Source organism: Nelusetta ayraudi, unplaced genomic scaffold, assembly GCF_046127955.1.
Source record: "Nelusetta ayraudi isolate G7.1 ecotype Tasmania unplaced genomic scaffold, CSIRO-AGI_Nayr_v1 ptg000163l, whole genome shotgun sequence".
In the NCBI taxonomy this organism is placed as follows: Eukaryota; Metazoa; Chordata; class Actinopteri; order Tetraodontiformes; family Monacanthidae; genus Nelusetta; species Nelusetta ayraudi.
Window position 1 is genome coordinate 679,434 of NW_027466213.1, and position 27,420 is coordinate 706,853.

The 27,420-nt window shown below is 49.7% G+C and overlaps 1 protein-coding gene and 1 non-coding gene across 4 annotated transcripts; both read right to left on the reverse strand.

Moving 5' to 3' along the window:
- Window positions 1-460: 460 nt before the first annotated feature.
- cavin2a (caveolae associated protein 2a) lies at window positions 461-17,132 on the reverse strand. 3 transcript variants are annotated; one of them, XM_076013974.1, is made up of 3 exons: window positions 16,356-17,132; window positions 3,236-4,012; window positions 461-3,199 (listed from the first exon to the last, which is right to left on the reverse strand). In XM_076013974.1, exons 1-3 carry the CDS (start codon window positions 16,935-16,937, stop codon window positions 3,101-3,103), a joined length of 1,458 nt encoding a protein of 485 aa, XP_075870089.1. In that variant the 5' UTR covers window positions 16,938-17,132; the 3' UTR covers window positions 461-3,100. The 3 variants fall into 3 exon arrangements, with proteins under 3 accessions (XP_075870089.1, XP_075870087.1, XP_075870088.1); XM_076013972.1 differs by having other exon boundaries at window positions 461-3,205; XM_076013973.1 differs by having other exon boundaries at window positions 461-3,202; window positions 16,356-17,131.
- An 8,939-nt stretch (window positions 17,133-26,071) lies between these two features.
- trnas-aga (transfer RNA serine (anticodon AGA)) lies at window positions 26,072-26,153 on the reverse strand. The gene has a single exon. It is a non-coding gene; the product is annotated as a tRNA-Ser (tRNA).
- Between the last annotated feature and the right edge of the window lie 1,267 nt (window positions 26,154-27,420).

Genomic DNA, 27,420 nt, shown 5'->3' on the forward strand with positions numbered 1-27,420 from the left:
AACATCTTTTCTCCCACAATTTTTTTTTTTTTTTTTAACCAAGAGCCTTACTTAGCATTCGCTGCAACAAGGGTCGTGACTCTGTTTGACCTATTCGAGGCTTTGATCTCAAATTTGGACCACTGATCTTGATGCCTTCTCTTGCCCTCTGAGAAAAAAAATAAAGCAGCGGCTCCACAATAAATAACTTAATTTTAGGCCCCTCGTAATTTCTACTTTGGATGTTAAATCACCTTTTGCCAACAGTGTAAAAAATCAGAGCGTCATTCCCAATCTATGCAGCTAATAACCGAGCCAATGAAACAACACCCTGTGACAGCAACCTTAAATACATGTTGACATACTGGCATCACAGGTTGACGCACACACAACAACCCATGGTTACTTATTAGGAATGTCTGTCGTTTGCTCATCTCCCACAACGCCCATCGCTGCTAATAAAGGACAGACAAACGTCACGTTCATGTTATAAAATCTTTATTGATGTGTATGATACTAAACTTTTAAGTAGAGGAAACGCTTGTGTGTTAACAAGATGCTTGAAACGACTGTCAGCGGTGAGATATTTCTTTGGTTGAAGTGAAGGAATTTATTATTATTTGTTTGTTTTTACAAAGTTCTATGTTCAACATAAATTCACAAACACCTGTGATATCTAGCTATCTGCTGAGTAAACATTTAAGCACAATGCATTTCTTAACAGCAGTCCAGGGTAAACATCTGAATTCCAGACTAACAACATATTTTTGAAAACACATCTAAATTTCACATGTTTAAAAAGATCACCTGTTGCACAAATGAAGAGAAAATACCTCAAAGCCGGTCACATTTTAACCTCTACGGTACGCACATGTTCACAAAGCCTAGTGTTCAATCCCCTTTTTAGTAAGACGATGTACACAAGTATTAAAAAGAGAGAAATAAATCACAAGACAGATTTCATTAACACAGATGACCTTTTTTTTTTTTTTTTTTTTCTTTTTTTTTAACTGAAAAATCCCAGTGAGCAAAACTAGCTTGTTAAAAAGATAAAGTTCACTTGTACATTTTGTTGAGTACGATTGACATTATTTTGAATGCTTTATGCTATTTTGACTTCTCGGCTTACCAGACTGTAGTTAGGTTTCAGTGTTCACTTGTCAGGTTGCAACACTGGAATTCAAAGGCACAGCATTGAAGTTTTTTTTTTTTTTTTTTTTTTTTGTTTTTGTCTTCTCTACTAGCGGAACATTAGTAATTTAGAAAAAAGTAGTTTCTCAAAGTTTGATTACAGTACCCCCTCTCACATAATATATTTCACACTCTCCATTATCACACCTCTCTCCCAAACTGAAAATACGCCGCTCCGCGTTAACTTGTCACCCTTTTCGACAATTAAAGTTAGCTCCAAAGCATGACACCGCCCACTCTCGCCACCGGCCTCTGCAGAATCAGAGCACCTGTGGCTCCAGCTTGCCCTTGACTCCTGTTGGCACACTCTCAACTGGAGGGCAAAGAGGATGAAAAATGGCCACAGCAGAAGTCAATCATCTGTCTTCTGTCTTATCTTCAACTTTCTTCCACTTTTAAGTATCTGGTTCCATAGACTCACATATCACTTGCAAGAATATATATATTTTCAGTGTAGTTGGAGCGAGGGAAAGGACTTTTGGGCGTGACCTCACAACATAATTTTGACTGGTGAATGCGTAAAATGCAGCTGGTAATCATAAAACTTGACACTCGCTTCGCTTCCATGCAAACATCTGCAAGGTAAAGGCAATGTACGAGACGGTCAATGTGTATTTTGGCTTTTGGAAGGAGTGTATTTCGTCACAGTGAATGAATGCACTGGCCAATTAATGAGAAAACTGAGTAAACATTTCATCAGCCAAGGTAAGGATGTATGAACGAGAGAGACAGAGACAGCTTCCACATACCCAACAATTAAATCCAAAGAATTAAAAAAAAAGTAAATTAATTATATTTGGACAACTCCATAAGGTCGAGGTGGTTATTATAAATCACTTATGAATGGAGCTAAATGTGTAAACACACACCAAGCAGGTAATGTGCCTTCCAAAGAAAAACACAAAACGATTGCTAGGAGTTTACATTACAAAGATATTAAGTGGAGACAGATGGCCGCAGCAGGTGGAGTTCAAAGGTCGAAGATCGATTTGCGTCTCAACATCCGCTGCAGTTCTACTCTGCAATAATCACCTTCACACTTGTCATTTGGATTATCAAATAAGCACAAAAAAATTGTTAAAACAAATATGGACATTGATTAGAACAATTCCTGAGAACATTAGGATTATTTGAGAATTTTCACTACTTGCAGCCCAACAAGAATTAATTTCAAACAACCTGGAAAACACCTACAAGCTCACTGTGTATTTTTTAAGTGTCATTTGCAACTAATTGGCTGTTATTCTAAGGCAGGAACAAACCAACAGGAGGTCCTGGGGGATTGGATACGGGTATATAGTCACAAGCTTGGAAATAGTATTTTTAAGCAAAGGCCAAAGAATTCAGTAGACAGCCTCTTGTTCACCAATAAACAACCTTCAGGAGCTTTTCAGCGACAAACCAGATTCCAGCGCGCGCACAACCTAGCAACACACAGCCTTGATGGGCCATATGCACTTTTGCAAGATTTACTATTTTTCCAGGGGCAAAAAAAAAAACAAAAACACAAAGCAACAATGGCGTCGTTTGTCGTTCTTGCAGGAGAAGGAGAAGATGTGGAGGGGCAGACAAAGACAGGGGGGAGGAGATGCTTGGCCCAGAGCCCTGGAGATGATCTGAGGAGGTGGGCACCAGTCAGTGGGTCTGAGTTATGGGTTTGTTGCCGCAATGCTGTTTCTTTGAACAACCACCCCGCCCTCACCCCTTCCCCCCCACCCTCCTGCGGAGCCTAAGAAGCACCTGCACCAACTGGTTGTACTGGACTACAGTGACGGCCAGTTGGCCGAGGCAGCGGCGGTGATGGTTTGAAGAAGGTTGTGGCAGCTGGCCGAGGCTGGATGACATGACGTGTGCTTTTTAAGGGTTGTATGTAAAATGTGATAGGATGGATGAGAGGCTCGCACTGACGTGCACTAACGTAGAATCTTGATTAGGACACTGGCTCCACTGAGATCGTTGCTGTGGGGATCTGGGTCTCCACCGTGGCCTCAGCAGCACTTTTGTTTTTCTCCTGCTGCTGCTGCTGCTGCTGCTGCTGCTGCTGCTGCTGCTGCTCCTCCTCCACCTCCACCACCTCCTCCTCCTCTTCCTCGCCAACATCTTCCACGCTCTCTGGGACGGCCAGGCCGGCGCAGAGATCCGTCACCTCACACTCAACGCTCGCAGACTCTCCATTCATGGCCAGCTCGGCCTTCAAGCTCTCCGGGCTGGAGGGACTCTCCACCTCCGGAAGCTCCTCCTCACAAATCAACTCCTCCATGTGCACCTCAGCCAGGGGGATCTCCCCACTCATGATGCCCAGAGGAGGAATCTCCACGTGGGCCTCTTCGCTGGGTGAGACTATGTCCGGCGTGGGGGTCTCCCCATCTCTGACCTTCTTGACTTTAAAGACCATGGGAGGCACCATAAAATGGGAGGTTTTGGAGGACGGGCTCTTGGGATGGTTTGGGGTGAGGCTTTTCTTGATCTTCTCACGCTTCTCCGGCGGCACAATCTTGGTGGTGATCTGATTCACCTTCTTCTCGATGCTACGGCGCGAGAAGGCCTTCCTGATGCTGTCGACCTTCTTCAGACTGTCGCGCTTGAACTTGTCAGACCTCCTCTCCACTTTGAACGAGGCGCCGGCCTCCTCGCCCAGCTCGTCGTCGTCGACGTGATGCACTGCGAAGCTGCCGTCCTCATCAGACGACAGGCTGACGGTCTGCAGGGTCTCATCCCTGCAGCCGTCCGCGGAGCCCGTGACTGACGGGGCGACCATCGTGGACTCGGCATCGTACTGGCTTGGCAGCGGGGTTCTGAGGGAGTCCTTGACCATCACGGTGGAGGGTATCTCATTGTCCTCCTGGTGGGGGGAAAAAGACGGAGGGAAGAAGAGGGAGAAGTATTAGAAAGCCGCCCAATTTGCTTTAATTGGTCAAAATATATTTATTTTTACAGAATATATAATATGTGGCTGTCAGCATTCTCATAATCAATCAATCAATCAATCAAATTTTATTTATATAGCACCTTTCATACAAAGGCTTGCAACTCAAGGTGCTTAATCTCAATGCATTAACTGCGACGAGATTAAATACAATGTGCTAATTTTTCAAAATGCAATTTAATCGGAAGACTGATGTCCTCCCCGCCAGAGTGCTACGTTTCGACACTGCCTCCTGCTAACGCGAGCTGTGTTTATTGTGTGCAATTCACACTGCGGTGATGGTTTCAGCACCCACCAACATACTAAACTTCAAAACGATGTTGAATCGCGGCTAACTATGGAAAGGCAGAGATTAATCTCGATTAGATTCATTACGTAACCATCTGACGTCCCTAAAAGTATGCTGCTCCTCGCCAAGACGTTTCAAGTCTGTGTTTCTAAATGCAGAATGCGAGAAATGTTCGAAACCTTCAGTGGCGCCTCTGAATTAGTCACTCTGACGCACCGAGTGCCGACTAATCTCTCCTGACACGTTGGCTTGGGTTGCCCACGGAGGAGTGATCAGACCAGTCTCTGCACGCTCCTCCGCTTGTTGCCTCAGGAGGTCTGAACCATTCCCCCTCTCTCTGGAGGAGCCACACTCCTCTCGTCACGCTCTTACTTGCACTTTCTTTCCTGGTCGCGCGGCTTTCTGGGTTTTTGCACCCCAATAAAAGAACCCGCGGATGGTTACAGTAGATATTCAGACAGTCGTGCACAAAAAGGTGCACTTTGTTGGTCCTTTCGGCCTTTTGTTTCATCTCCGTGACTTCCTTTAAGCGCACAACAGAACCGCACAAAGGCCGACTGCACGCACTGAGGACTCATGAACTGGAGGTTTGGCCCTTATTGCCCCAAGTTCTTGACACTGAGGGGTGAGTCAAGAGTGCCGGTGCAGCCCGAGTCCCTTTCTGATTCCGTCACTAAAAACGCCTCAGTAGGAGCGAAGCTCGGAAAGGAGGCCACCACTGTGTGCATGAGCAGTTTGGAACATGTATGTATGCATGCATATATGTGTGTGTGTGTGTGTGTGTGTGTGTGTGTGTGTGTGCAGTACATATATAATACCCTCAAGATAATAACATAACATAACAGTGTCTGTGCCGCCTGCTGTTACTGTTGGAATGACAAACACGGTCTTACCGTGACATCGTGTTTGTCAGCGGCGACTCAACATTTCTGGACTTTATGACAGCGTCTCAAAAAAAGAAAAAAGAAAAAAGAAAGAAAAAATGCACGGCATCTCTAGGCGACATTTTTCTGGAGAGCTTAGAGGATACAGATGCCCCGAACGTGTCGAAGAAGTGTGTCATTAGCACATTCTCCAGCACTGGGCCAACCAGATGGTCTCATGCCTGCTGTCCACTCTTCACTCCTCGCCCGCCAAGCCAACGTTTGTGCGCACAAGAAGAGAAAAAAAAAAATGACGACGCCATTGTTCCCACTACTCACAAGCTGTCGTGCGTTGTGACTTTTGCGCAGTGGGTCAGTGGAGAGCATGAGAGCAGAGCCAATGTAGTTGGAGGTAAAAGTTAAGAAGGCAAAGTTACTAAGTAGCCTAATAAGCAGGAGGAGCTCATGTGTTGACGTTGTCTTCCTAGATGACAACCGCACCGACACACACACACACACACACACGCACATTGAATACACACCGTATGATACAAAGTCTATTTACTATATACCCAAAAGACGGCACAGTTGCAAATAGGGCAACAAATGTGTGAGTTTGAAGCCGTGACATCCACTTAAGCCTCCAGTTAGTCAGACGCCTCCACACAGGATTAAGAAAGAAAAATGCAACTGCACCCCCCTCAACTATGCAGCTACAGATCTAAAAAAAAAAAACACTTCCTGGCCTTTTCTTGATGAAGTTGCACACCAGAGGCGAGTCCGTCCACCCACCCACTGTTTTAACCGTGCAGAAAACCCCACCCCAGCCCCACCCCCCCTTCAGACACCGGATCACCTGACCTCTAGCGTGTGGGCGTGGCTCGCAGCTCAGGTGTGCACCAAACGTATGCGGTGGTTCAGTCTGCTGAAGGCTGCAAAAACCAAGCGTGTGATCAGACGGACGCCGGTCCGTCACCTTCGCTCCACTCTGCTGTAATTTGACGCCGTCATGTCTGAATGAGCAGGATGTGGATCCTAGAGCTGCTGCTGCTGCTGCTGCTGCTGCTGCTGCAGTGCCACACCCACGCTGACCGCGTGCAGTCAGCGACTCTGTGGATCAGCTTGCGCGCACAAGACCAATTATTTATCACGAGAAGAAGAAGAAGAGAAAGCGTTTGAGTGTTGAAGGTAATTTGGCTCGGCGGTGAACGGGTACTTTTCCAACCGGGTTCAGTGGAAAGGTATTTTTCCCCAGCCAGTAATCCTCTGATGGTTCTCTCTCGTAAGGGTTTCTGAATATCCGACGCGCACGCCTCCGACTCCAGTCTGGACATGCCCTCCAACTTTCTGCTGATATCATCGTCCCGCTGCTGCGGCGGGAGAATGTGGGAGGCAGCGTCACCGAAACTCAGATGCCTTCCAGGGAAAACTGAGGCCTGCCGTTTTATTGCAGTGCGCTAGCCCTGATCCTGATGGGTGGTAGATCCCTCGGAGCCGAGCCGGGAAAATCTCCCAGCACGGGGAAAAAAAAAATGTTTTGGCCTTGTGAACGCTTGTTTGAACCTGATGGGTGCAGCTCAAAGCGGTCCGAAGCGCGGCGACAGTGTTGATGTTTGATTAAACTGTCAGTGGTTCCAACCATCGAAGCTAATTGGGACGCGCTAATGGCCAAGTAAAAGTTAGCATGAGGGACTCATTACTGCCTGAATTTATCGTCCCTCTATGTTGCACACCTTCTATTTCTGGGCCTTCTCATTAAAATTCTTTTTTCTATGTTTGGCGAACCAAATGGTGAGAGAGAAAATTAGAGTGTCCTCAATTCAACTTCCAACAATCTTAGCGAGCGAGAGTCAACAGGATTTTCCAAAATACTCCTCAACTCAGGTCTGTCCTGTGTGTGTGTGTGTGTGTGTGTGTGTGTGTGTGTGTGGTGGTTCACTTTCTCACGCTCCTCTCCCGGGAACACTGTTAATTAATGTACTCTCAGAGCAGGCACTCATTATCCTCCGGGGGGGAATGTAGGAGTTTGTCTGTGTCTGTCAGTATTTTTCAAACAACTTTTTATTCATTTATTTATTTATTTATTTATTTGTTTGTTTGTTTTGAAGAAGTCGCTCCTCTACTGGAAACGACTGGACCGGATCAAACCAGCTAGCAGAGAACTCGTTTGGCAGGCAGCGTGTGCTGAGTGATCGAGGCTCCGTCTACCCTGCAAAGCATGCTGGGAGTTCCAGGGCTAATGCTGATGCCTACCTATTTCCCAGAGTGCCTTGCTCTATTCAAATGGAGATGGGGCTGGGAGATGAGGGAGTGGCAGGATTACCCCCCCCCCCACACACACACACACACACACACACACACACACACACACACACACACACACACACACACACACACACACACACACACACACACACCTGGAAGGGCTCCTGTGGACTTGTGTTACTGCTCATTGTGTAGTTGTAACACACACCCCTGTGGACTGATACTGAAAATGTTTCTCTTTCTGTCTCGCTGCTCTTATCCTGTTTCCTCCCTCTCTTGTTTTCCACCTTTCACAGTGATATGTGTGTGCATATATAAATATATATATACACATATATATGTATATATATATCCATGTCCTTGCACTGTAATTAGCCGGGTGACGCTGGTGGAACGAGGCCGTCTGACAGTCAGTGGTGCACGGACACGAAACAGGCAGAAGTGAAATCTGAATTGAAATCTTTGAAAGGTGGAAATTCTGCCAACTTCATAGTGGACGTATTGCTGTGATTGTTCTTCAACAAACGTGTTTGTTTGCGAAAGAAGCAGAGGGCCGACGAGCCAAACAACCTGAGTGAAAACAACACGACACGACAACACAACACGACACGACACAACACGACCGCGCCGGCTCGACATCCGCATGTGCGTCATTTCTCGCCGTCAACTTTTGAGTCCCGCGCTGCAAAAAGGAACCTGAAGGAAATCCATACGCCCGCATTGGAGGAAGTCTGGCGTGTGAACAACACAGCAATTACAGTCATTTTTTTTTATATAAGGCGGCAATTTGCAGGCATTGTGGTGACAAGGAGGCTGTTGAAGAAGAGAGAAGAAAAGCACTTTTTGGCTTTTGGAAAACTTCAGAAGACCACCCCCCCCCCCCCCCCCTCCTCCACCCACCCTGCTGACCTAACAGCCCACCAGGCTCCTGCTAGTTGAGAGTATTTGCCTTTGGTCATGTATGACATGCGGCTGCATTCTCTGAATTGCAGAGCAGGGCAGCCACTTTTCCAGCTCACCTCTGGCCTGGCCTGCTGGTTGAGTCCCCCCCCCACCACCACTCACTTCCTCCATCTGTGGATGGAGGAAGTAGGGAAAGGAAGGGAGGGAAGGAAACGGAACTCTGCTTTCTGTCACCGGCCAGTGACACGATGAACTCTCACTCCTGAGTTCTTTTACAGTGACAGAAGACCGAGGGTTCCGAGAGCACCGGAGAATTTCCACCTCACTGCATCGTGTTTATCTGATCGGCAAACTCAAGCTTCAAACGATGCCCTCTGGCTTAATGAGCGCCGCCTCTCTGAAAAAACATTTGCATGACATCGCAACCAACACGCAAAGGCAGCGTGTTTAGTGGCCCCTGCAGGGTTGTGTAATCATCGCACATCACAATAAGTGATTGACGGCCAGCGTCACGTGGATCCAGGAGCAGGAGCAGGAGCAGGAGCAGGAGCAGGAGCGGGAGCGGGAGCGGGAGCAGGAGCAGGGACAGGAGCAGGGGCAGGGGCAGGGAGCAGGGGCAGGGAGCAGGAGCAGGAGCAGGAGCAGGAGCAGGAGCAGGGGCGGGAGCATGGGCAGGGGCAGGGAGCATGGGCAGGGAGCAGGAGCAAGGGCAGGGAGCAGGAGCAGGAGCATGAGCAGGAGCAGGAGCAGGAGCGGGAGCATGGGCAGGAGCAGGAGCAGGGGCAGGGGCAGGAGCAGGGGCAGGAGCAGGAGCAGGGGCAGGGAGCAGGAGCAGGAGCAGGAGCAGGAGCTGGGGCAGGGAGCAGGAGCAGGAGCAGGAGCTGGGGCAGGGAGCAGGAGCAGGAGCAGGAGCAGGAGCAGGGGCAGGAGCAGGGGCCAGGAGCAGGGGCCAGGAGCAGGAGCAGGAGCAGGAGCTGGGGCAGGAGCAGGAGCAGGAGCAGGGGCAGGAGCGCCAACCTGCAGGGGCCCCGGCGACGGCGCTGAGCCGTTTGTTTCCCAGCGCTTCACATCCTGCACGCACTTTGTTTCCCAGGAGAAAAGTCATTCATCACAATCAGGCCCCACGGCTGACTGGCCCTCTTGTCACTTCCGCCTCCACCTCCACCACCACCACCACCACATTAGCCCCACAATACCTGCACCCCCCACATTATTCACCCCCCCTCACCCTCATCGCAGCCCCTCAACACATCCCAGAGTGTTTGCACGTCTCGATCCCTGCGTTATCTCCTCTGCAGCACAATTCCACAATCCGCCCGTCAAAAGTCATTGTTTGATAAAGTCGCCGCAAAGAAAAACAAAAACAACCAAACATTTTTTGGGTCACAATGTTTGTCGGGGTGAGGAGGTCACAGAAAGTGGGCGTCGTCGACAGGAGGAGCCAGGAAGTCGTCCTCTTATCTCAATGACATTCTGTGATTCTCCATGTTTCATTGAGAATCACAGGACATTGTTTCCCCCTCTTCCTGCCCACGCACGCTGCGGCCTCGGCCGGAGCAACTGCACGGACCTCATGGTTTTGTCCGACCTCCTCGGTTCCAAGTAACAGAGGTTGTGGGCAGCTTAAAAAAAAAAGAAATTGTATCGATCGGGCCAAGACTGGAATGAGCAGGTTCTAAACCCGCCGAGCGCAAGTCTTTCGCAACGTCCCGATGACGTGCCAGTCAAATCTACACGTGGCGGAACGTGCACTGACTTGGTGACCTGTCTGTGGACGGATCAACTCCGAAAAAACATTCCATTCAACTACTCAAACCTTTGAAAACTTTAAAAAAAGAAGCATGCTACACGCCCATTCCATTCCATTCCAATACTTATTTTTGTTTGGTTTTTGCTGCAAGGCAAACTCCTACTTGTCTTTGACGCGTGTCTCATTTGGCCACTAGCTGGCGCTGGTCATCCATCACTGGACTAGGACGAGAGAGGACGACGCTGCCGATGCCTCGATGCGCAGCGTCATTTCCTGGGGACGACCGCAGGACCGTTTGGATCTCCTAGAAGTCGTTGTTCACGCTCTGCAGCGTTTGTCACGTTGTCGGCGCTGTCGGAGGAGCTCCAAATACGAGGTTTTACCACTAGGTGTCACAGTTGTGCACTGCACATGGTGCAGGCACGTCGGTCGATGGTGCTTTATTATTAGTACCGTATTTTGTTGTTTTCTTTCCAATACAGTTCAGGCAAGATTCTTCAGCAGACTGGTTGTGTGGTGGCTTGTTGGCAGACGAGATCGACGTGAGTTAATGCGATCGCACAGCCGGCCCAGCGAGTGAACAAGATGCCAGTGCGTGACGACATTTTCTTTACCTGACGTTTCATGAGTTAAATATCGTTTACGTCGTGTTAATAAATCTCAGCTCCAGGCCACAGGAATAAATATTGTCTTTCAACGCACAAGCGTCAAAGCGACATTGTCGGAGCCTATTTCAATGATTAACGCGGCTTCTGATAAGTCGACTCCTGCATCCAACACGTCGGGGGTTGGCGAAGCTACAGGAGCCAGGAGCAAGTCACAGCACAGAGCAGCTTTCTGAGGTGAACTGTGCAAAAGCAGTGAGTGGCTCCGCCCCCTCGTCAATAACCCGAGGCCGGTGAGAAACATGCTAGCAATGCGCCCTTGGGCACTTTCGGCGGTGGAAGTGCGCGATGCTCGAGGAAGAGACGGCGCGAGGCTCCGCCCTCTCCCCAGCCGACACCTTCTTTTGTCTCGGCGAGCGCCGCTAGCGTGGACATTTTCAGTTGCACTGGAACAAAACAAAATAAATAAAAAAAAAAGTGTGCGTTGGGTCACCGCGGCGCTCAAAGAGTGGGAGCTTGTGTGGTAAGAAGGCGTGCGAGGACGAACACTCTCTGCGTTTGGGCCTTGCAGCAGCGGGCAGACCTGTCAAACCTGAATGTGGCATTAGCAAGCGGTGATGCCTCTTCCTGCACCCCAGCGGGCTGCCAGCGAGCAAACTCGCAAATAATCTCTTGTCCAAACGCGCCGCAGCGCTGAGGATCAACATGCATTTACCAAAGAGCCCAGCCGCCTCTCGTCCTCCTCCTCCTCGCTGCTCTCTCCACAGCGCTTCGCTTTCTGTCTGCCGGCATCAGGAACAGCACCAAACACAGGTGACTAAACATAATGCACCTGTTTTATTATGGACGCGCCTCCGGTCTTGCTACTGTAACGTGCAGCGATGCGAGTGTAAGCCGTGAGAAAATGTCACTTCCTCCCTTTGAAAGGCAAACAAACCTTGCAGAAACATGGATTAGCTGGAGAACAGCATCGTCAAAACACTGCAGTCACTGGCCTGCATGCTGGAGCTCACGAGACTGTTTGGGGTTTGTAGTTCTCACTGGGCTGCCGTTACTTTGAACATATAATCAGACCTAATAGAACTCCACAACATACAACATGTTATAATCCTACACGATACCTTTTTTATAAATGAGTCTCGGAGCGCCGCAGACCTCTTCTGTCCCCACAATAGCGACGCACAACCACAACCACATAAACAAACACACAGCAGTGTTGCGGTGAGTCCGTGTGCTGTGTGAAAAATCACCAACTTCAGCCGCTTGAACGAGCCACAACATCCTAGCAGCTTGCAGGATGTGATGACGTTGGTGCTCTCTGGAACGGCCACTTCCATTTCTCAGGCGCACACCCGTGCAACCTGCCCGTCTGAGATGCAACATCCAAGAAAAACTTAACCTCAGTGCGAGCACGGCGACCACCCCCCACCCCCCCCCCCCCTTCCCGTCCACATTCCAACAATAAGACAGACAGAAATCAAGTTTGGAAAAGCAGTTTGCTCGGCCCACTGTGGCAGCTGTGACCCTGCCAAAGCCTTTGCCTGCGGAACCTAAAGTGCTCCGAGTTAAAACGGGTTCAATGCCGACGAAGCGGATGCAAGCGACTCGCCTGCACTCTCCAAAGCAGGCCTGCTGCGCTGCGGGCTAGCAGGCAGGCGGTGCAGTGAATCAGCCGCCTGCTGCGACCTGCGGAGGCGGAGCGCGCCGCCAGCGGAGGACTGCGCACGCCGCCGCACCGAGCGCGCTCTGTAATTACGCTCAAATTACCCCCGAGCCTCTATTGTTTCGGAGCAGACAAGTTGAAAAGTGTTCTCCACTGCCGCTCAACTGCCAAAGCGCCCGGCCCACGCTTTGACTTGACGGCCTGCTCCTGCACCTAGAACCTAGAACCCCGACCTCCACCAGAATCCACCCGAGAAGGTCCACACTTGCACGAAGGTGTGAAAGTGTGGCGCACAGCTGCGTTCTTCTGAAGTAACGAGCATCCGCTTCATACAACAGTGACTAAACAAGCGTCGCATAGTGAATACACAGCTAGCACCTGGCAAAAAGCCCTTCTGCCAGTTTGGTCACCTCATTTAATTTGCAATTTTTTTTATTAAATTTTTTTTTTAATCATTTTTTTCCACATCATCACTCTGATGAAACCGCCGTGCTGCCTCTCTGATACGGCAGTGAATTTAGCCGCTCGGGGGGGGTGGAGACATTTAAGTCCGCCGCCTCAGAATGTGTGTGGGAAAAGTGCGTCCACTTCCTGCTGCCCGGGGGCGGGGCCTCCACCTCCAAGGCCTAACCTTTGGTCGAGTGTGGCTGTGCCGAGCTGCAGCTGCAGCGGCCGCTGAGAGGGAGTGGCAGCGGGCTGGACGCAAATCACACAGAACAATCCCCCCCCCCCTCTATCTTCTTTTTCAAACTTGGTATGACTTTATACGAGTCAAAAGAACGCAGGTTGGCCGGCGCCGTGTTTAGTTTGGCTCAGCGACGCTTTCTCTTGCCACACCGCGCGGCGCCGTATGAAAAAAATGTGTTAAGAATTCTCTGACAGTGTGCGAACGGCCCCGACTGCCACCGCTGCCACTGCGTGATTAGCAAACCAAAGGATCGACTGACCGAGCGGCAAAAGAAGCCAATCAGGAATCAGACCGCCCCCCCCACCCCCACCCCATGTCGTCGCTCCAGCTCAATTTAGCGCTGCGGCCGACTTGTTTGGCTGAGATGAAATTCCACCGTCGGATAAACAGATGGGGAGATTAGAAAGAAAAGGAGTGCACGTGAGTGATGTGTGTTGTGAGGAGCAGCGACATCCACTTTAATTCACATGAAGCCAAGAGAAAAAAAACACAGACTGGATGTTTCTGCCACTGATGATTCTGAAAACGCTAAGAATGAACCGACACACCAGCAGTCGTACTGGGAACTGGGTGTGTATTGTCGTGCGTGCCTGTGTGTGTGTGTGTGTGTGTGGGAGGGGCTGTGTGGAAACAGGAAAAGCACTGGCACACAAGAAACAAACAAACAAGGGCCCGAGCGGCGGCAATTAAGCCCTCGTTATGTCTCGTTATGCACAGGAAGTCAGCGGAGCGGCAGGCGGGCAGGCAGGGGATGGACGGACAGATGGACACACGGCGCCGTCATCTCTGACCCGGCGGTGGCTGGAGGCCCTTCAGAGCGCCGCAGCGCCGCAGCGCCGCAGCGCCACCCAGAAACCCTCATTGTTTCCGCCCGGCCTGCTGCGTACAGGCCCACGAGTGTTCGGGATGGATTTTGAATTTTTTTTTTTGTTCCAAACAACCGGTAGAGAGGGGAGGGGGGGCGAGGGGGAGGTTGCTGCTGCCACACACACACACACACACACACACACACACACACACACACACACACACACACAACCCGTGCAGGGGATCGGAAGGAACACTCGCTGGCTCTCACTCACACACCTGAGCCAACCCATTAGCATTAGCATTAGCATCAGCGCAGTGGCACAATGGGCAAGCTGCATGCACACACACACACACACACACACACACACGCAGCAGGGGCAGGTCCACCTGAGGCGCCCCTCCTCCTGCCCTCCCCCTCGGCTCCATCCACCAGCGTCAGGTGACAATCAGGTGAGTGGCTGATCACCACGGTGTGAGTTCAACTTTACAAGCCAACACACAACAACCTGGAGCTCTGGATACCTGAGCAGTGCAAAGGCACCGGACGTAAAGAAAAGAGAGAGAAGAAGGAGAAGGAGAAGAAGAAAGACAGCGGCAGCAGGAAACAGGAAGTTGCAGCCTGCAGCTCGGATTGTCCTGGTGACGCTCCTGGCTGTGTCAATACTGGCCTCGCCCCCTTTCTGTGACACACACACACACATAAACAAACACACACACACACACGCACGCACGAACACAGTGACGCGACCGTGTCGCGCAGCAACGGCACGACAAAGAAATTCAGCCTTTATTTGCTCAGCGTGACTCAAAGGTGAGAGGAGCCGCAGGAGGAGCCGCAGGAGGAGCTGCAGGAGGAGCTGCAGTCGCTCAGGCAGGTGGAGGGTGGAGGGGCTGACGGCCGAGCGAAAGGAAGGGGCGAGAAAGGGACCGGGGTGGGGGGAGGGGGGGCTACGTGGGGTCAGAGGTCACAGGTGCGATGTGACAGTCACCCAGGCTGAGCTTGCACGTCAGGCTGAATCATGACTGCAGGCTGTAAACAGATCCAGTCTGAGCGCTGCTGCATTATCCTGCCACTGCGTTCCCAGACACACCCTGCTGCTGCTGCTGCTGCTGCTGCTTACACACACACACACACACACACACACACACACACACACACACACACACACACACACACACACACACAGTGGAGTCGCAGTGGGCAAACTGAAGGATCTTAGCTGGACTTCAGACATTAAAGGGCCGATTCGCTGGTTTATTCGGCCACGTTGAGCTCCCACTTTGTGCAACAGTTGCGTTGCATTGCAGCCCTCTCTTGCCTTGTGATGCAGCGCAGCGTTTCAAACACACATTCAGCCTGCAGTGCAGCGACTTCCCGGAGCAGGTAAACCCGTCGCGTTACACAACCTCAGGCACACAACACAGTGTGACCACACCTTCGTGGAGACATTTTGGGCTGAACTCTCCCTTTAAGACCTGGTGCACCGACCAACCCTCCCATTAGCAGTGCAGGTGCAGCATATTTCCAGCCGCAGAGATCCTGGAGGCCTGTTTGACGAGTCTGAGGTGGTGAAAATATAATAATGCTGCTGCTGCTGCTGCTGCTGCTGCTGCTGCCTGGCACAGGGAAACACACCCTTCACTCGCTTCCGCCAGTCAAAGGTCCATGCAAACGAGGACTCTGATGCAAAAACACACGTTTAGTTTAATCAACCACCACCGAACTGATGAGGCGGGCAAACCAGAAAACACACATTCCTCTATTTCCCACAATGCACTTTGATTTTTTTTTCTGTCTTTTTCTTTTTTTTTTTTTCAAATCCTGTGCAAATCCAGGAATGCAGACACACACTGCAGCAGGATGACCTCACTTTGGGACTTAGTTAAGCTGACCGGCTAGTTCACACTAGTGATGCAGTGCTGGAGGTTGGTCTCAGTCTCCAGACCACTCTCTGAGGGTCTCGGCCTCCTCTCGGACTCGGACTCTCGACTCGGGATCCTTGATCAGGACCAGTGGAGACTCAGCCAACAACAGAGTGACACGATGATACCAGAGAAGAATCCAGCTGCTGCTGTTTCACGCTCTGCTGGTGACACCCAGAATGACACCCAGAGTGACACCCTGCCCCCTTATTCCTAGTTTATTAGTAAGTTGTTTTTTGAAAATATTTGGCGGAGCAGCAAAATGCTAGAGAGAATGATGAAAGACACCTTGCTGAAGGAGATGTTGCTGCTCCAGTGAGAAGCAAAGTGGAATTTAAAAAAAAGATTCTGGTCATTTGTTTGTGCTTTGTTGTTGTTTTTCTTTGCTATATTCAGTCTTGCTCTGGTCTCCATGCTCTCGATGACCTTCTGGTCTCCAGAAGGTCTTGGTCTGGGTTGGTTCGGTCTTACAACGCTAGTCCCCCACCCCCCCACCTCACCTGGAAGATGAGGACCTTGAAGTGGTTCCTCTTCAGCAGGTGGCTGTGGTTGGCCTCCAGCTTCTTCACCTGCACGCCCTGCTTGTCCAGCCGCTCGCGCACCCCCTTCAGGTGGTCGCTGACCTTGCGCGAGCGCTCCAGCAGCTTGTTGACGCTGTTGGAGGTGCCGACGTGCGTCTTGGAGAGGCGCGTGACGTCGCCCTGCACCACGCGCACGGCGCCCTCCAGGTCGGCCTGCCGCTGCTCCATGCGCTGCTGGTTGTCCTGCACCGCCTCCATCATGTTGACCAGCTTGTCCAGCAGCGCCACCACCGTGATGGCGCTCACCTGGCCGCGCTCGATGGGGCTGCCCGGCGCCGCCCCGGTGGGGCTGCCGGGGCTCTTGAAGCCCAGGCGGGACAGGGTGCCGGTGGGGGTCGGGGAGGAGGGCGCGGACGGGGCGGAGGCCGGGATGAGGATCTCCAGGGCGGCTTCGGCCTGCGGCGGCGGCGGCTGCGCGGCGGCGGCGGCGGCGGCGGCGGCGGCCTGGCTGCCGGGCTCGGTGCTGGCGCGGGACTCGGTGCGGGGCGCCTCTTCTTCCATGCTGCTAGACGGTCACAGGTGGCTTCTTCCGCTGCGCCTCGACTCGAGCCGTCGAAGAGAAAACTCGGCTGCTGAGAAGTTCTGCTGCCAAGTGAGGAGGGCGGGGCGCCGTTTTTTCTTCTTCTTTACTTCTCGGGAGTTGATCTGACATCCACGCCCCTGTCTGTCTGTCTCTCTCTCTCCCTCTCTCGCGCACACACAGTCTCTCACTCTGCGAACTTTCAGAACACCTCCCCGCTGAAAGAGGGAGGAGGGGCGAGTACATCGGGCCCATCCCTGCTGTGTTAGGTGTGTGTGTGTGTGTGTGTGTGTGTGTGTGTGTGTGTACGGGAATGTATCGTCGTCAGTTCAGTTCATCACTTTCAATTTCAATTTTATTTACAGGGCACATTTGTAAACAACCAAGTCGACCAAAGTGCCGTACAGAGATGAAAACCAAAGCAAACAAGTTAAAAGAAATCAAGCAAGGTTATAAGCGGCACTGAAGCGGCGAATGAAAGAGTGGTAGAAGCGCGGGAGAACGGGAGGGCTTTAAGGTTGGCTTGAGAAGAGTCAACAGAGGGCGAGGACCTGGTAAAACTGGGTCCTGCCTTCCACAGCTTGGGAGAAGCCACCGCTCTATCACCTTTTCCCTTGAGTCGAGTTCGTGGGGGTCGGTTCAGTGGCGGTCGTGCTCTTCGCCTGCAGCCATCAGTGACGTGATAGTTAATGCAACCCCTCAGTATGACACCATCGAGAATCACATTGCATCACCTTCATACAGGTGCCACAGTCGAGCAAAACTTTGTTTACGGAGCTTTTAAATCTATAATTAAGGCTAAAGTCACTGCTGAGTCAAATAAAAGGCAATTTTAAGATTCCTCAACAATCCTGTTTATGTTTAGCTGAAGCTGGACGTCTTAGTTGCGTCACATTTTCCCTTTCTTGTGGCAGTGTTGTATGTATCACCCCCTGTTAAATAAACATTCAAATAAATGAAGTTTTGATAAGTAAGTCCACCAACACTAAAGTTCTCCATTAAACTGCTCATTGTTGCCAATCTCTATGAGACCAACGAGACGATAGCGAAACAAACCATCAAACTAATTAATTATTACACAATTGAACACGTTGGTGCAGCTGCTGCGCCGATGCCTCACATTATTTACATTTTAAATTGCAGATGATTCTCGGTTCTCGGTGCTCGTCCAATCACAGGAGGCGTGTGTGTGACGTTCGGTGTAAAACCAGCGAGCTGGCCTTGGCGTCTCAGACCTCGAGATCTGATTGGCTGTCGCAACTGTCGGTGGTGTGTTCACTTACAGCCAACAGGAGCCTGCGATGTCGGTTCCGCTGGCCCAAGGCAGATTTCCTGGAACCTGACAACGCAAGCTCGCTGAAATATGATTGGATTAAAAACCACTGTAATACACAAGAGTGGTGGTGGAAGCAATGCCAACAAGCGTATATATCATATAAAGTTGGGATCATTATGGAGAAGAACTTTATAATCATATGAACGGGAGAATGTAGTGTTCTGAGTCAGATCCAGCCAGCAGAGGAGATCTGGCTGGCCCTGATTGGCCGCCACTGAGTCAGTGAGCAGAAGGTTCTGTTGAGGAGGAGGGTTTGTGATGAGGAAACAGGAAGTGCACGTCAGCCGGTGTTAATCATCACAAAAAAGTGTGTGTGTGCCAGTGTTAACACAAGCACCATGAGGAGCAGAGTCCATTTTTTTTAACGAGAGCAGCTCAGTTTTGTGACATCATTTTTTAGGGTGAAGGTTGACAGCAGGAGGTGAGCGTGAGATCAGCTGAGTTCAGGCTGCAGAGGAAAACAGATTTCTCTCTTCAAAGTGGCGACACACTCGTCTTCACAACTTCATCACATTTGCAGTCAAGCCTCGGGCTTCAGGTTGGACTCAGGCTGGGACTTGGACAGGAGAGTTTATCAGGCGGCACACAGTCGAGTGGGAGATGAAAGGAGACAAATGCGAGCAGGTGTGTAGCTTGTCGTGTGTGTGTTTTTTTGTTGTAGAAATATAGAACTTTATTGTCCGTCTTCAGTAAAAAAAAACAAAAACAGAAATTTGTCCTTGACACAGCTTAAAAAGAAAACCACTCAAGCACATTCACACAACTGCTGCGGCTGCTACTGTTGGTGTTGCTGCTGCTGCTACTGTTGGTGTTGCTGCTGCTGCTACTGTTGGTGTTGCTGCTGTTACTACTGCTGCTGCTGCTGCTGCTGCTGTTGTTACTGTTGCTGCGGCTGCTACTGTTGGTGTTGCTGCTGCGTCATCCGGCGGTGCTTTGACTCCTTGGCAAACTTCAACCAGAGCAAACACAAATCCAGGGTGTATAAAGAGGATAACACACAGAGCCAGCCACTCTTGTGTGTGTGTGTGTGTGTGTGTGTGTGTGTGTGTGTGTGTGTGTGTGTGTGTTGCAGCCCAGTGTTTCCTTCGACGGGCTGCAGGTTGAGATAAACAGGGCTGTATTTTTGTTGGGCGAAGGTCTGGGGGGCATCTGTGTCTTTTCCCATATGATTGCTCCCACCTCCCCTCCCTAATACACCCGCCCCTCCCTCCCAGCACATCCCCCACCCCCGCCCCCTTCTCCTGTTTTGCGGCCCGTGTGGTGTCACGGGGCACAGTGACACGCTGGCGTGGAAATCCCTGTTTCAACAATGTGAGCTCATCCTGGCGCTGGCACGGGGCCACGCCGCCTCATTCTCTCACCACCCCCCCGGCCTCTTTGTCACCGTGGGCGATCGAAGCTCCGCCCACTGCCAAGCCACCGAGGGAAGCGACCGCTTCCACAATCCATCGGACCGGTTTACCGAAAAGGGAAAACGCTGCTTTGGAATCTGCTGCAAAAATGAAAAAAACAAAAACAAGGCACTTTGTCTAAACGGCTCAGCGATGACTCGTGATTCTTAGTGACCTTTTAATGACCTTTCATTGCCTTCCTTGGCGACTGTCCTCTGTCTCTAATCGATACAAGCACAGCCTCAAACAGACCTTGGGCTTCCTAAATCCAGAGCAGGCCACGCCTCAGCAGAGTTCAGTGGCCACACGGTCCAAAAACACCAAACCTGCCAAAACACGCCGTCAAAACTGTTGATGGCAACAATCACACCATCGGTGAAGAGAGTTTTGGCTGCGTTTGACCAAGACACTGAAGCAGTCGATTGATTAAACTGATCCGGAAGGTGAATCTTCTGGACCACCTGGTTTCTTCCTCTTCTGTCTTTCCTTCAGGTTGGGATTGCAGAACTAAAGATCCTCCGCCGGGACGGTTTCAGCACAGTCTGTTGCTTTGTTCCGGTTGCTGAACTGGCTGCTGCAACATTGATTTTATTTTGAAGGATACCATTAGGCCGTTTCAGCCCCCTGCAGGACAGCAGAGGCACTGCAATCCCCGCTTGTGCTTTGAGTGGCCGTATGAGCAGAATGACAAGGAAATAAAATCATCAAAGGCAGGGATTTTTTTTTAAGCACAGACGCACGCACGCACGCACACACACACACACACACACCCACACACACACACTGACCCTCCAGTCTTTGAGTGTTTGGGGAAGGGCTCTCCCTCCCTCCCTCCCTCCCTCCCTGGTGGAACATCCTGGCTCTTTGGGGTCGCCTGCTCTGTGATCTTCAAAGCCGTTGCTCGGCCGCTCGGCCGGCTGGAGAGGAAGTGCGAGCTGCTCACTTCACCCGCTGAGGAAAATCCAGCGTGCGCGTGATTTGCACCCCCCCCCTCCCCACGGCTTGTTCACCGTCGCACCACGGAGACACACACTCAGTCAACATGGAGGAGCGACCCGCCACTCCTGACCTTTGACCTTTCCCACTTTCACCGTGGGGACGGTGCCACCATCCTGTCAAGTTTTCCGACCGACCGTTTTAGACCTTTTTCTTCCTGCCCTTTGTGACATCATCGACTTTCCTGAATTCCTGCAGTGTGGAAATCCACGTGGAGTCAAATCCACCCTGGCGGCGTCGACAGCAACACACGTGTCCCTTGCATGTGGACGAAGTCCAGAGGAAAAAAAAAAACCCTCCCATCTTTTGCCTTTTTTGCATTTTCCACTTTTCAAACTGGACTCTTTGTGATGTCACAAGGGGAGCTGACACCGCGTCATCCCCTTGTTTCGGTCTCATTCCAAACATGTGGCAGGTCCAGCAAAGCGTCAGCAGGAGGCTGTAAACAGCGGGTTAACGATAATGAACACATAAGAATGAGCAGAATGTGGAAATCGCCTCTTCTCAAAACTCAAGGACAAACAAACCCACTGGAGCTTTATGGCTGAAACCTAGCGGATTGCTCTCTAGGGGTCGAGGACTGGAAGTGCAGGGCCTGACTAGCGCTAGTTGGCGTTGGACCACTGCGAAGCTCTAAACTACTGAACTACAGCCAAGAGTTATTTTTCTTAAACAGTATTATTGGCCATAATTACTGTCTTTATCTCCATTCATCCACTTCTTACATATTCATTTCCGCCTGCAGTCACATGAGACACACACACACACACACACACACACACACACACACACACACACACACACACACACACACACACACACACACACACACACACACACACACACACACACACACACACTGCTGTTTCTGTGTTTTTCTTTGGTCCTCACTCTTTAGCCAGTGGGGATTCATTTCATTTATATCTTTATTTATTTATTGTCTATGTATGTTTTTGTACTGGTGTTTGTTTTTGTAAAAGCCTGCAGAAAAACCATTTATTTCCTCCTGGATTGGGACGAAGCCTCAGCGTCAAGTCTGAAGCGGAAGTTAAAACAAAACCCAGTTTTGCTCAGAAATCGGTCCTGAGAGTAAATAAAAATCCCTCCAGTGAGCGAAGACTTGATCGCTGCTGCCAAAGAAACATCAATCAGCTCGTAATTCTTCTATTATCCCCCCCCAGCCAACGTGTCAGTGCAGAATTTTTCTGTTGTATTCCTGGGAAAGCTTCCTGCTGCTGCTTTAGAAAGAGGTGCGGTCGGTCGGTCGGACCGTTGGCTGCTGGGGAAACCGTCTGGATGGATGACAGATTTTTTTTCATGTTTGTCAAACAAGTTTGTTGAAAGTACAGCAGATGTAAAAAAAAAAAAAAGAAAAAAAAAGAAAAAATCAACTTATTTTTATCTTTACTTGAAGGCATCAGGAACAAACACACAAAGTGTGTGTAGGTTTATGTGTGTTTGTGTGTGTGTGTGTGTGTGTGTGTGTGTGTGTGTGTGATGCCCCCAGGTCACCTGACTGCTGCTTTTGGCGGGCGGCTCAGCCCAGATCAGCGTCTCCAGGGCGGGAACCACACAAAGAGCAGCAGCTCACCTGCACAGACTTGTCTTTCATTTCCCTCCCAACCATCTTGCCATAATCCTCAGTTTTCATCTCGGCCGGCTGGGTCTGCTGCTGTGATGAGGAGGTTCTGGGCCCGGCCCGCCGTGCTGCTGTCTGGAGGTGGTTGAGCAGACGGAGGAATGCGGATGAGAGGTTTTGTTGCAGACCTCACTGGGACGTTAATGACGGTTTGTGACACAGACGCAGACGTGATGCCACGACGACGCAGGAAGGGAAAAGAACTCCGGTGCAGCCTGCATGTTTCTCTTCTCCTCACAGCAGGTGTGAGTGTGAGGCTGCGGCAGGATGTGCGTGTTGATGGGTTGAAAGATCCGGAGTTTTCACCACTGAGCTACACAAAAAACACAGGGAAAAAACAAAAAACAATGAAAAACAGATAGGAAGCGAGAGGGATTCTTAACCACATCTCTGTCATGTGACTACATTCTGAGTCATGTGACTAGTGAGTCCTACTCTATAAATGGTTAGACGTTCTGCTCAGGGGGGGAATCTTGATGTCACATCCAGCAGCAGCAGCAGCAGCAGCAGCAGCAGTAGCAGCAGGAGGAGGAGGTCTCCAGTTGGTTGCAGCGCCACCGTGTGGCCTGGATGTTCCCGCCCGCTCAAATAAATTTGATCGCATTCAAAATGACGATGGCTACATTGCTTTTAAAGCACCTAGGGGAAAAAAACACAAACACTGGTGGTGACGGACGGACGAGGCTGTGATGGCTTCTCCTTTTTTTCCTCTCCTCAACTAAACGAAAGTCAGTTTTAATTTTTCCAAACGACTCACCTGCTCTCTGGTATCACCGCCGCCCGCCGCTCCTCTCTCCTCAGCTAATATCAGCTAAACGCTCCAGCGTCACCTCTTCCATTTGCGGTGCTCGTTACTACTGCGGATGACGCGATGGATGCGTTTGATTGGTGCGTTGGGGCGGAGCGGGGTGGGCGGAGCCAAATGTTTGGCCGGGCAGTGCGAGGGAGGTGGCGGCCGGTTCGCCGTTAAATCAAAAGGCCCCTGCAGCGTGAAAATGGCTCCCTGAGACCAAAACAGATGGTGGCGGATCTTTAAATGACCCATTTTGGCGAAGCAGCGTGTGTTCGACTCCCGACTCACCCGCCGGGTTCACACTGGCGGCCTTGCTGTGTGTGTGTTTTCCACGGGGTGTCATTATAGCGGCGCTATCAATTCCAACCTTAATGGGTCAATTTGGCGAGTTGAGCTTAACACACTTAAAACTGAGGGCGTGTGTGTTTTTGTGTATGTGTGTGTGTGTGTGGAGACTCGGCCCAGCAGCACCATCACTTTTTTTTTTCTCTCTCTTTCCAACCAATCGGCCAAAACAGCCCAGCAGAACCATCCCAGGTGCAATTTGCTGATTGTAAAAATGACAGTGAGGCTTCCCGGGCCGACAACTCAGCGTGAACCTTCTACTAGAGTGTGTGTGTGTGTGTGTGATTTCCTGAAGGACACAACCACGACCACACGCCCTGAGATAAAATTGGTTTGATTTTGAAGGTTATTTTCCTCTCCTCCTGTCACATCGCTGCATTTTAAACTTCATTAGCATGCAGAATTACGTCTTCAATGCGGCACACAGAAAAAACAAGAAGCGAGGCTGTGGGTTCAAACCTGAAGTGTTGAGCGCTGGCTAAATGGAGAGAGGTGCATTTCTGAGCTGCAGTGTCAGATTCCAGACTGAGGTGCTGCTGCTGCGTACCTTGGGAATGTGTTTGAAGGAATCACTTCAGTTGACTCACAGTGAAAACAGGGCAAATGTGCACCTAATCATAGAGAGACAGTTGTTATTTTGGGCTGGAATTTTGGAGAGAAATGTAAAAAAAAAAGAAAAAAAAGGGGGAAAAAGCATCGCTTGCTTTACTTGTTGCTGTTTGATACTCACGTCTTGTTTGTCGAACAGCGGCTCTTTGTTCGGCTTTCTTGGTGCAACAATCACTGTTTATCTCCTCTTTCATTCACCGACAACCTTCCAGCACCCTGTGCCGCTAAACAGCAACCAGCAGTGAATAGACTCAGTTAGATGCTAATGCTAGCCTGTTAGCAGCCTGATCTGAGCCGTGATTTCCAGCCTGAAAACAGCCACATGACAGAGAGCGTGTGTCGTTTGCCTTGGCAACATCAGCATGTGTTTCCTGGTAAAGCTCTTTAAATTGAATTGAATTGAATGGAAACAAATATGACAGAGAAACGAGCTTCCAGCTGCAGTATCTGGTGTTGACTTCCGATCTTTCTTCTGTCACTTCCGGGTTTGCCCAGTGGAGGCCCGCAGCTGAGCTGGCACCGCTCATGGAGGCCGTTGCATGCTGGTTTGTTGCGCTTGTGGGGGTGCGAAACGGCGACACCTAGCGGTGAAATACTTTTATTTTTATTTTTACATAACGCTGTCTCATTAAAGGTGAAACTGTTCCACGCACTCGCGCGCACACACTGTAAATTCAACATTCCTGACGCTCAGAAAGTCAGACGTTCACGTCCTCCTTGTTGTCCTTGTTGGACTGTGAGTCCAGGCGGCAGCAGGACGAGACAGGAACAGACCACCCTTACTGGGTTTACTGGGAGTTACGGGTCGACCAGAAATAAACAATGAAGATTCCCCACCAGTCTCCCAATTCATTATTTCATAACGAAAGAATTGTGATGGAATCTTTTATTTCAGATAATATAACAAGTCTGTTTACATCCATGTGCTTCACACACACACAAACAGAAAAAAAAAAATGTTTCATATAATACTAGAAAATTCTTCAATGAATAAACATATTCTAACGCATAAATAAATCTGCATTCAATATTGCAAAACGTCTGTACTACATTGCAGTTGTAACATATTTAGCATTTTCAGCCAAGCACATTTTAATCGTGGAATATTTTAAGTATATTAATCCAACCGTCCTTCCTTTAGTGCGGTGGTTCAATATTGCAATGCTGAAGGACAACACTAAAATGTTCACAGCGCTGCAAATGATCTCCAGTCAATTTCTTATACGCAATTATTTTCTTTCCCTTTTTCTCACTTGGAGAAATTCTTGGGTCGATTAACAACATTGTGGGAAAGAGGAGGAATTGATTTGGGTCTGAAAAGTTACTTCGTTGATGGAGGAATTTTAGCAGCCCTTCAGCAGATTAGCCTGACCGAGAGCCGGGCAGCACATCCACTTCCACTTATCAGCATTTTTACAGTCAGTGATTGACTGTCTGGGATTAGTACTCCGGCGGCTGCGCTCGGATCAAAATGCACGCGCCATCAAGGTTCCAAAATCATCAGCAGTCACATCTCCTACTAAACCCAGCCTCACAGTGATGTGGGCTGTCCTCCCACATGGTTCCTGATATTTTACTCCGTTTGGAGCCATCAGGGAGGGAAATCAAAGATTCTCCCAGGTACTGAAGTAACATCAGGGTCCAAGCTGGAGCAGGTTGCAGGTCAAACTACAAGGTCACTACACTGGAAAAAAAAAACCCCATATGTGAACAAACATTTCTGTGCTCTTAAAATACAAATCTATCAATGTGTAGCAGCTCATCAGGTTGAGACTTAACTCTTGCAACAAATGTATGCTTTATGCTTCTGGGATCCCAACTATGGAGGTGCATTGTGGGAGCTGAAGTTCACCATGGCTCGGACTTTTAACATCGCTCGCACTTTTAACAAACGTCATAAACTACAACCGTACCCTGGCAACAAACAATTCCTGACATTCTGAACCAATATCCCGATCTCACTTCAGGTTCCGAGTTCTTCCACCGAGAGAGAGAAAAAAAAGGGTCGTTGTCGGCAGGATTCGAACCTGCGCGGGGAGACCCCAATGGATTTCTAGTCCATCGCCTTAACCACTCGGCCACGACAACACATTGGCAATAATGCGCTCGTGGGAAATTGTAGGCAACGAAGCGATGATTTCGGTAACGTCCTGAAATAGTTTCTTGCACAATAAATTAATTTCCATTGAGGTCCGAACATATCCGAACCTTTTCCCAACAGGTCCGAACAAGTCGTAACAATGCCACGCGACGTAGGAAGGAGCGGGGTGATCTTTTTAGTATGTCGGCCATGTTTTTCACTGCATGACAGCCGAACACAAACACCGCGAATAAAGGTTGGGAAATGTGGTTAATACTCATAAAAGTAACGACATGTATAGGACGAATGTTAAACCATGTGACGAAGCAGTGTAGGATCTAATTTACCGTCATGTTAGCGCATAATTCAACTTGTATTTCAACTTTCTTGTTAGGTAGCCGTTTTGCTAACGGAGCTTCTGCCTGGAATGGCTTGGCTGTACATATACTAGCACTGCGTGGCGACGGTGGGGATATTGCTGTTATGACAGAATCAGAAGACCAATGTTAACTTATGTATTTGTTTATTTGCCGTATAAACTCTGCCGATATCTCGGGAAAAGCCTTAAGATATGTAATAATTGTGCCAAGTTTCATTGTCCGTCAGTCGAATAGTCATTTATTGGCTATCTGTTGCAAATGCTCCTTTCCGGTAATGGAGCCTGGTTGTGTTTGAGCGGAGCAGGATGGACTCCACCATCCTCATTGTGTATCCCCCCCCATAGAGTCTATCTTTACTCCGATGACAAAGCCAGCCTTCTTGACAAGCTTATCCAGCCTCATTGCTTTTTTTCCTAAACTTCCTCCCCAGCAGATTGCAGCATAAAATAAAGCACTTGCAACCACAGACTTATAAAACATCTGCAGCATCTGAATACAGATGTGTGCTTCCCAAGGAAAAACAGGCGGCTCTGCCCTTTTTGGTAGAGTGCATCTTTGTTAACAGACCAGTCCAACTTGTTATCAAGGTAAACACCTGGATACTTATAGGTGGCTCGATGTCCACTCCACAAGAGTTCACTTGCTGAAGGGAGGGCTTGGACCTTTGGAATTCCATGATCATTTCTTTGTCTTTGCGGTGTTCGGTATGAGGATTTTGTGAGTCACTGGAGTTTTTTTTATTTATTATTATTATTTTTTGGAATCAAATCCCTAGATTCCTGTCCATTCCTAATTCGTGCCACAATAGCATTGTCATCCGAGTATTTCTGGATGTGGCAGGACTCAAGAGTTGTATTTTAACTTTAAAGGTTTTCTCCCGACTGAACAGTGAAGA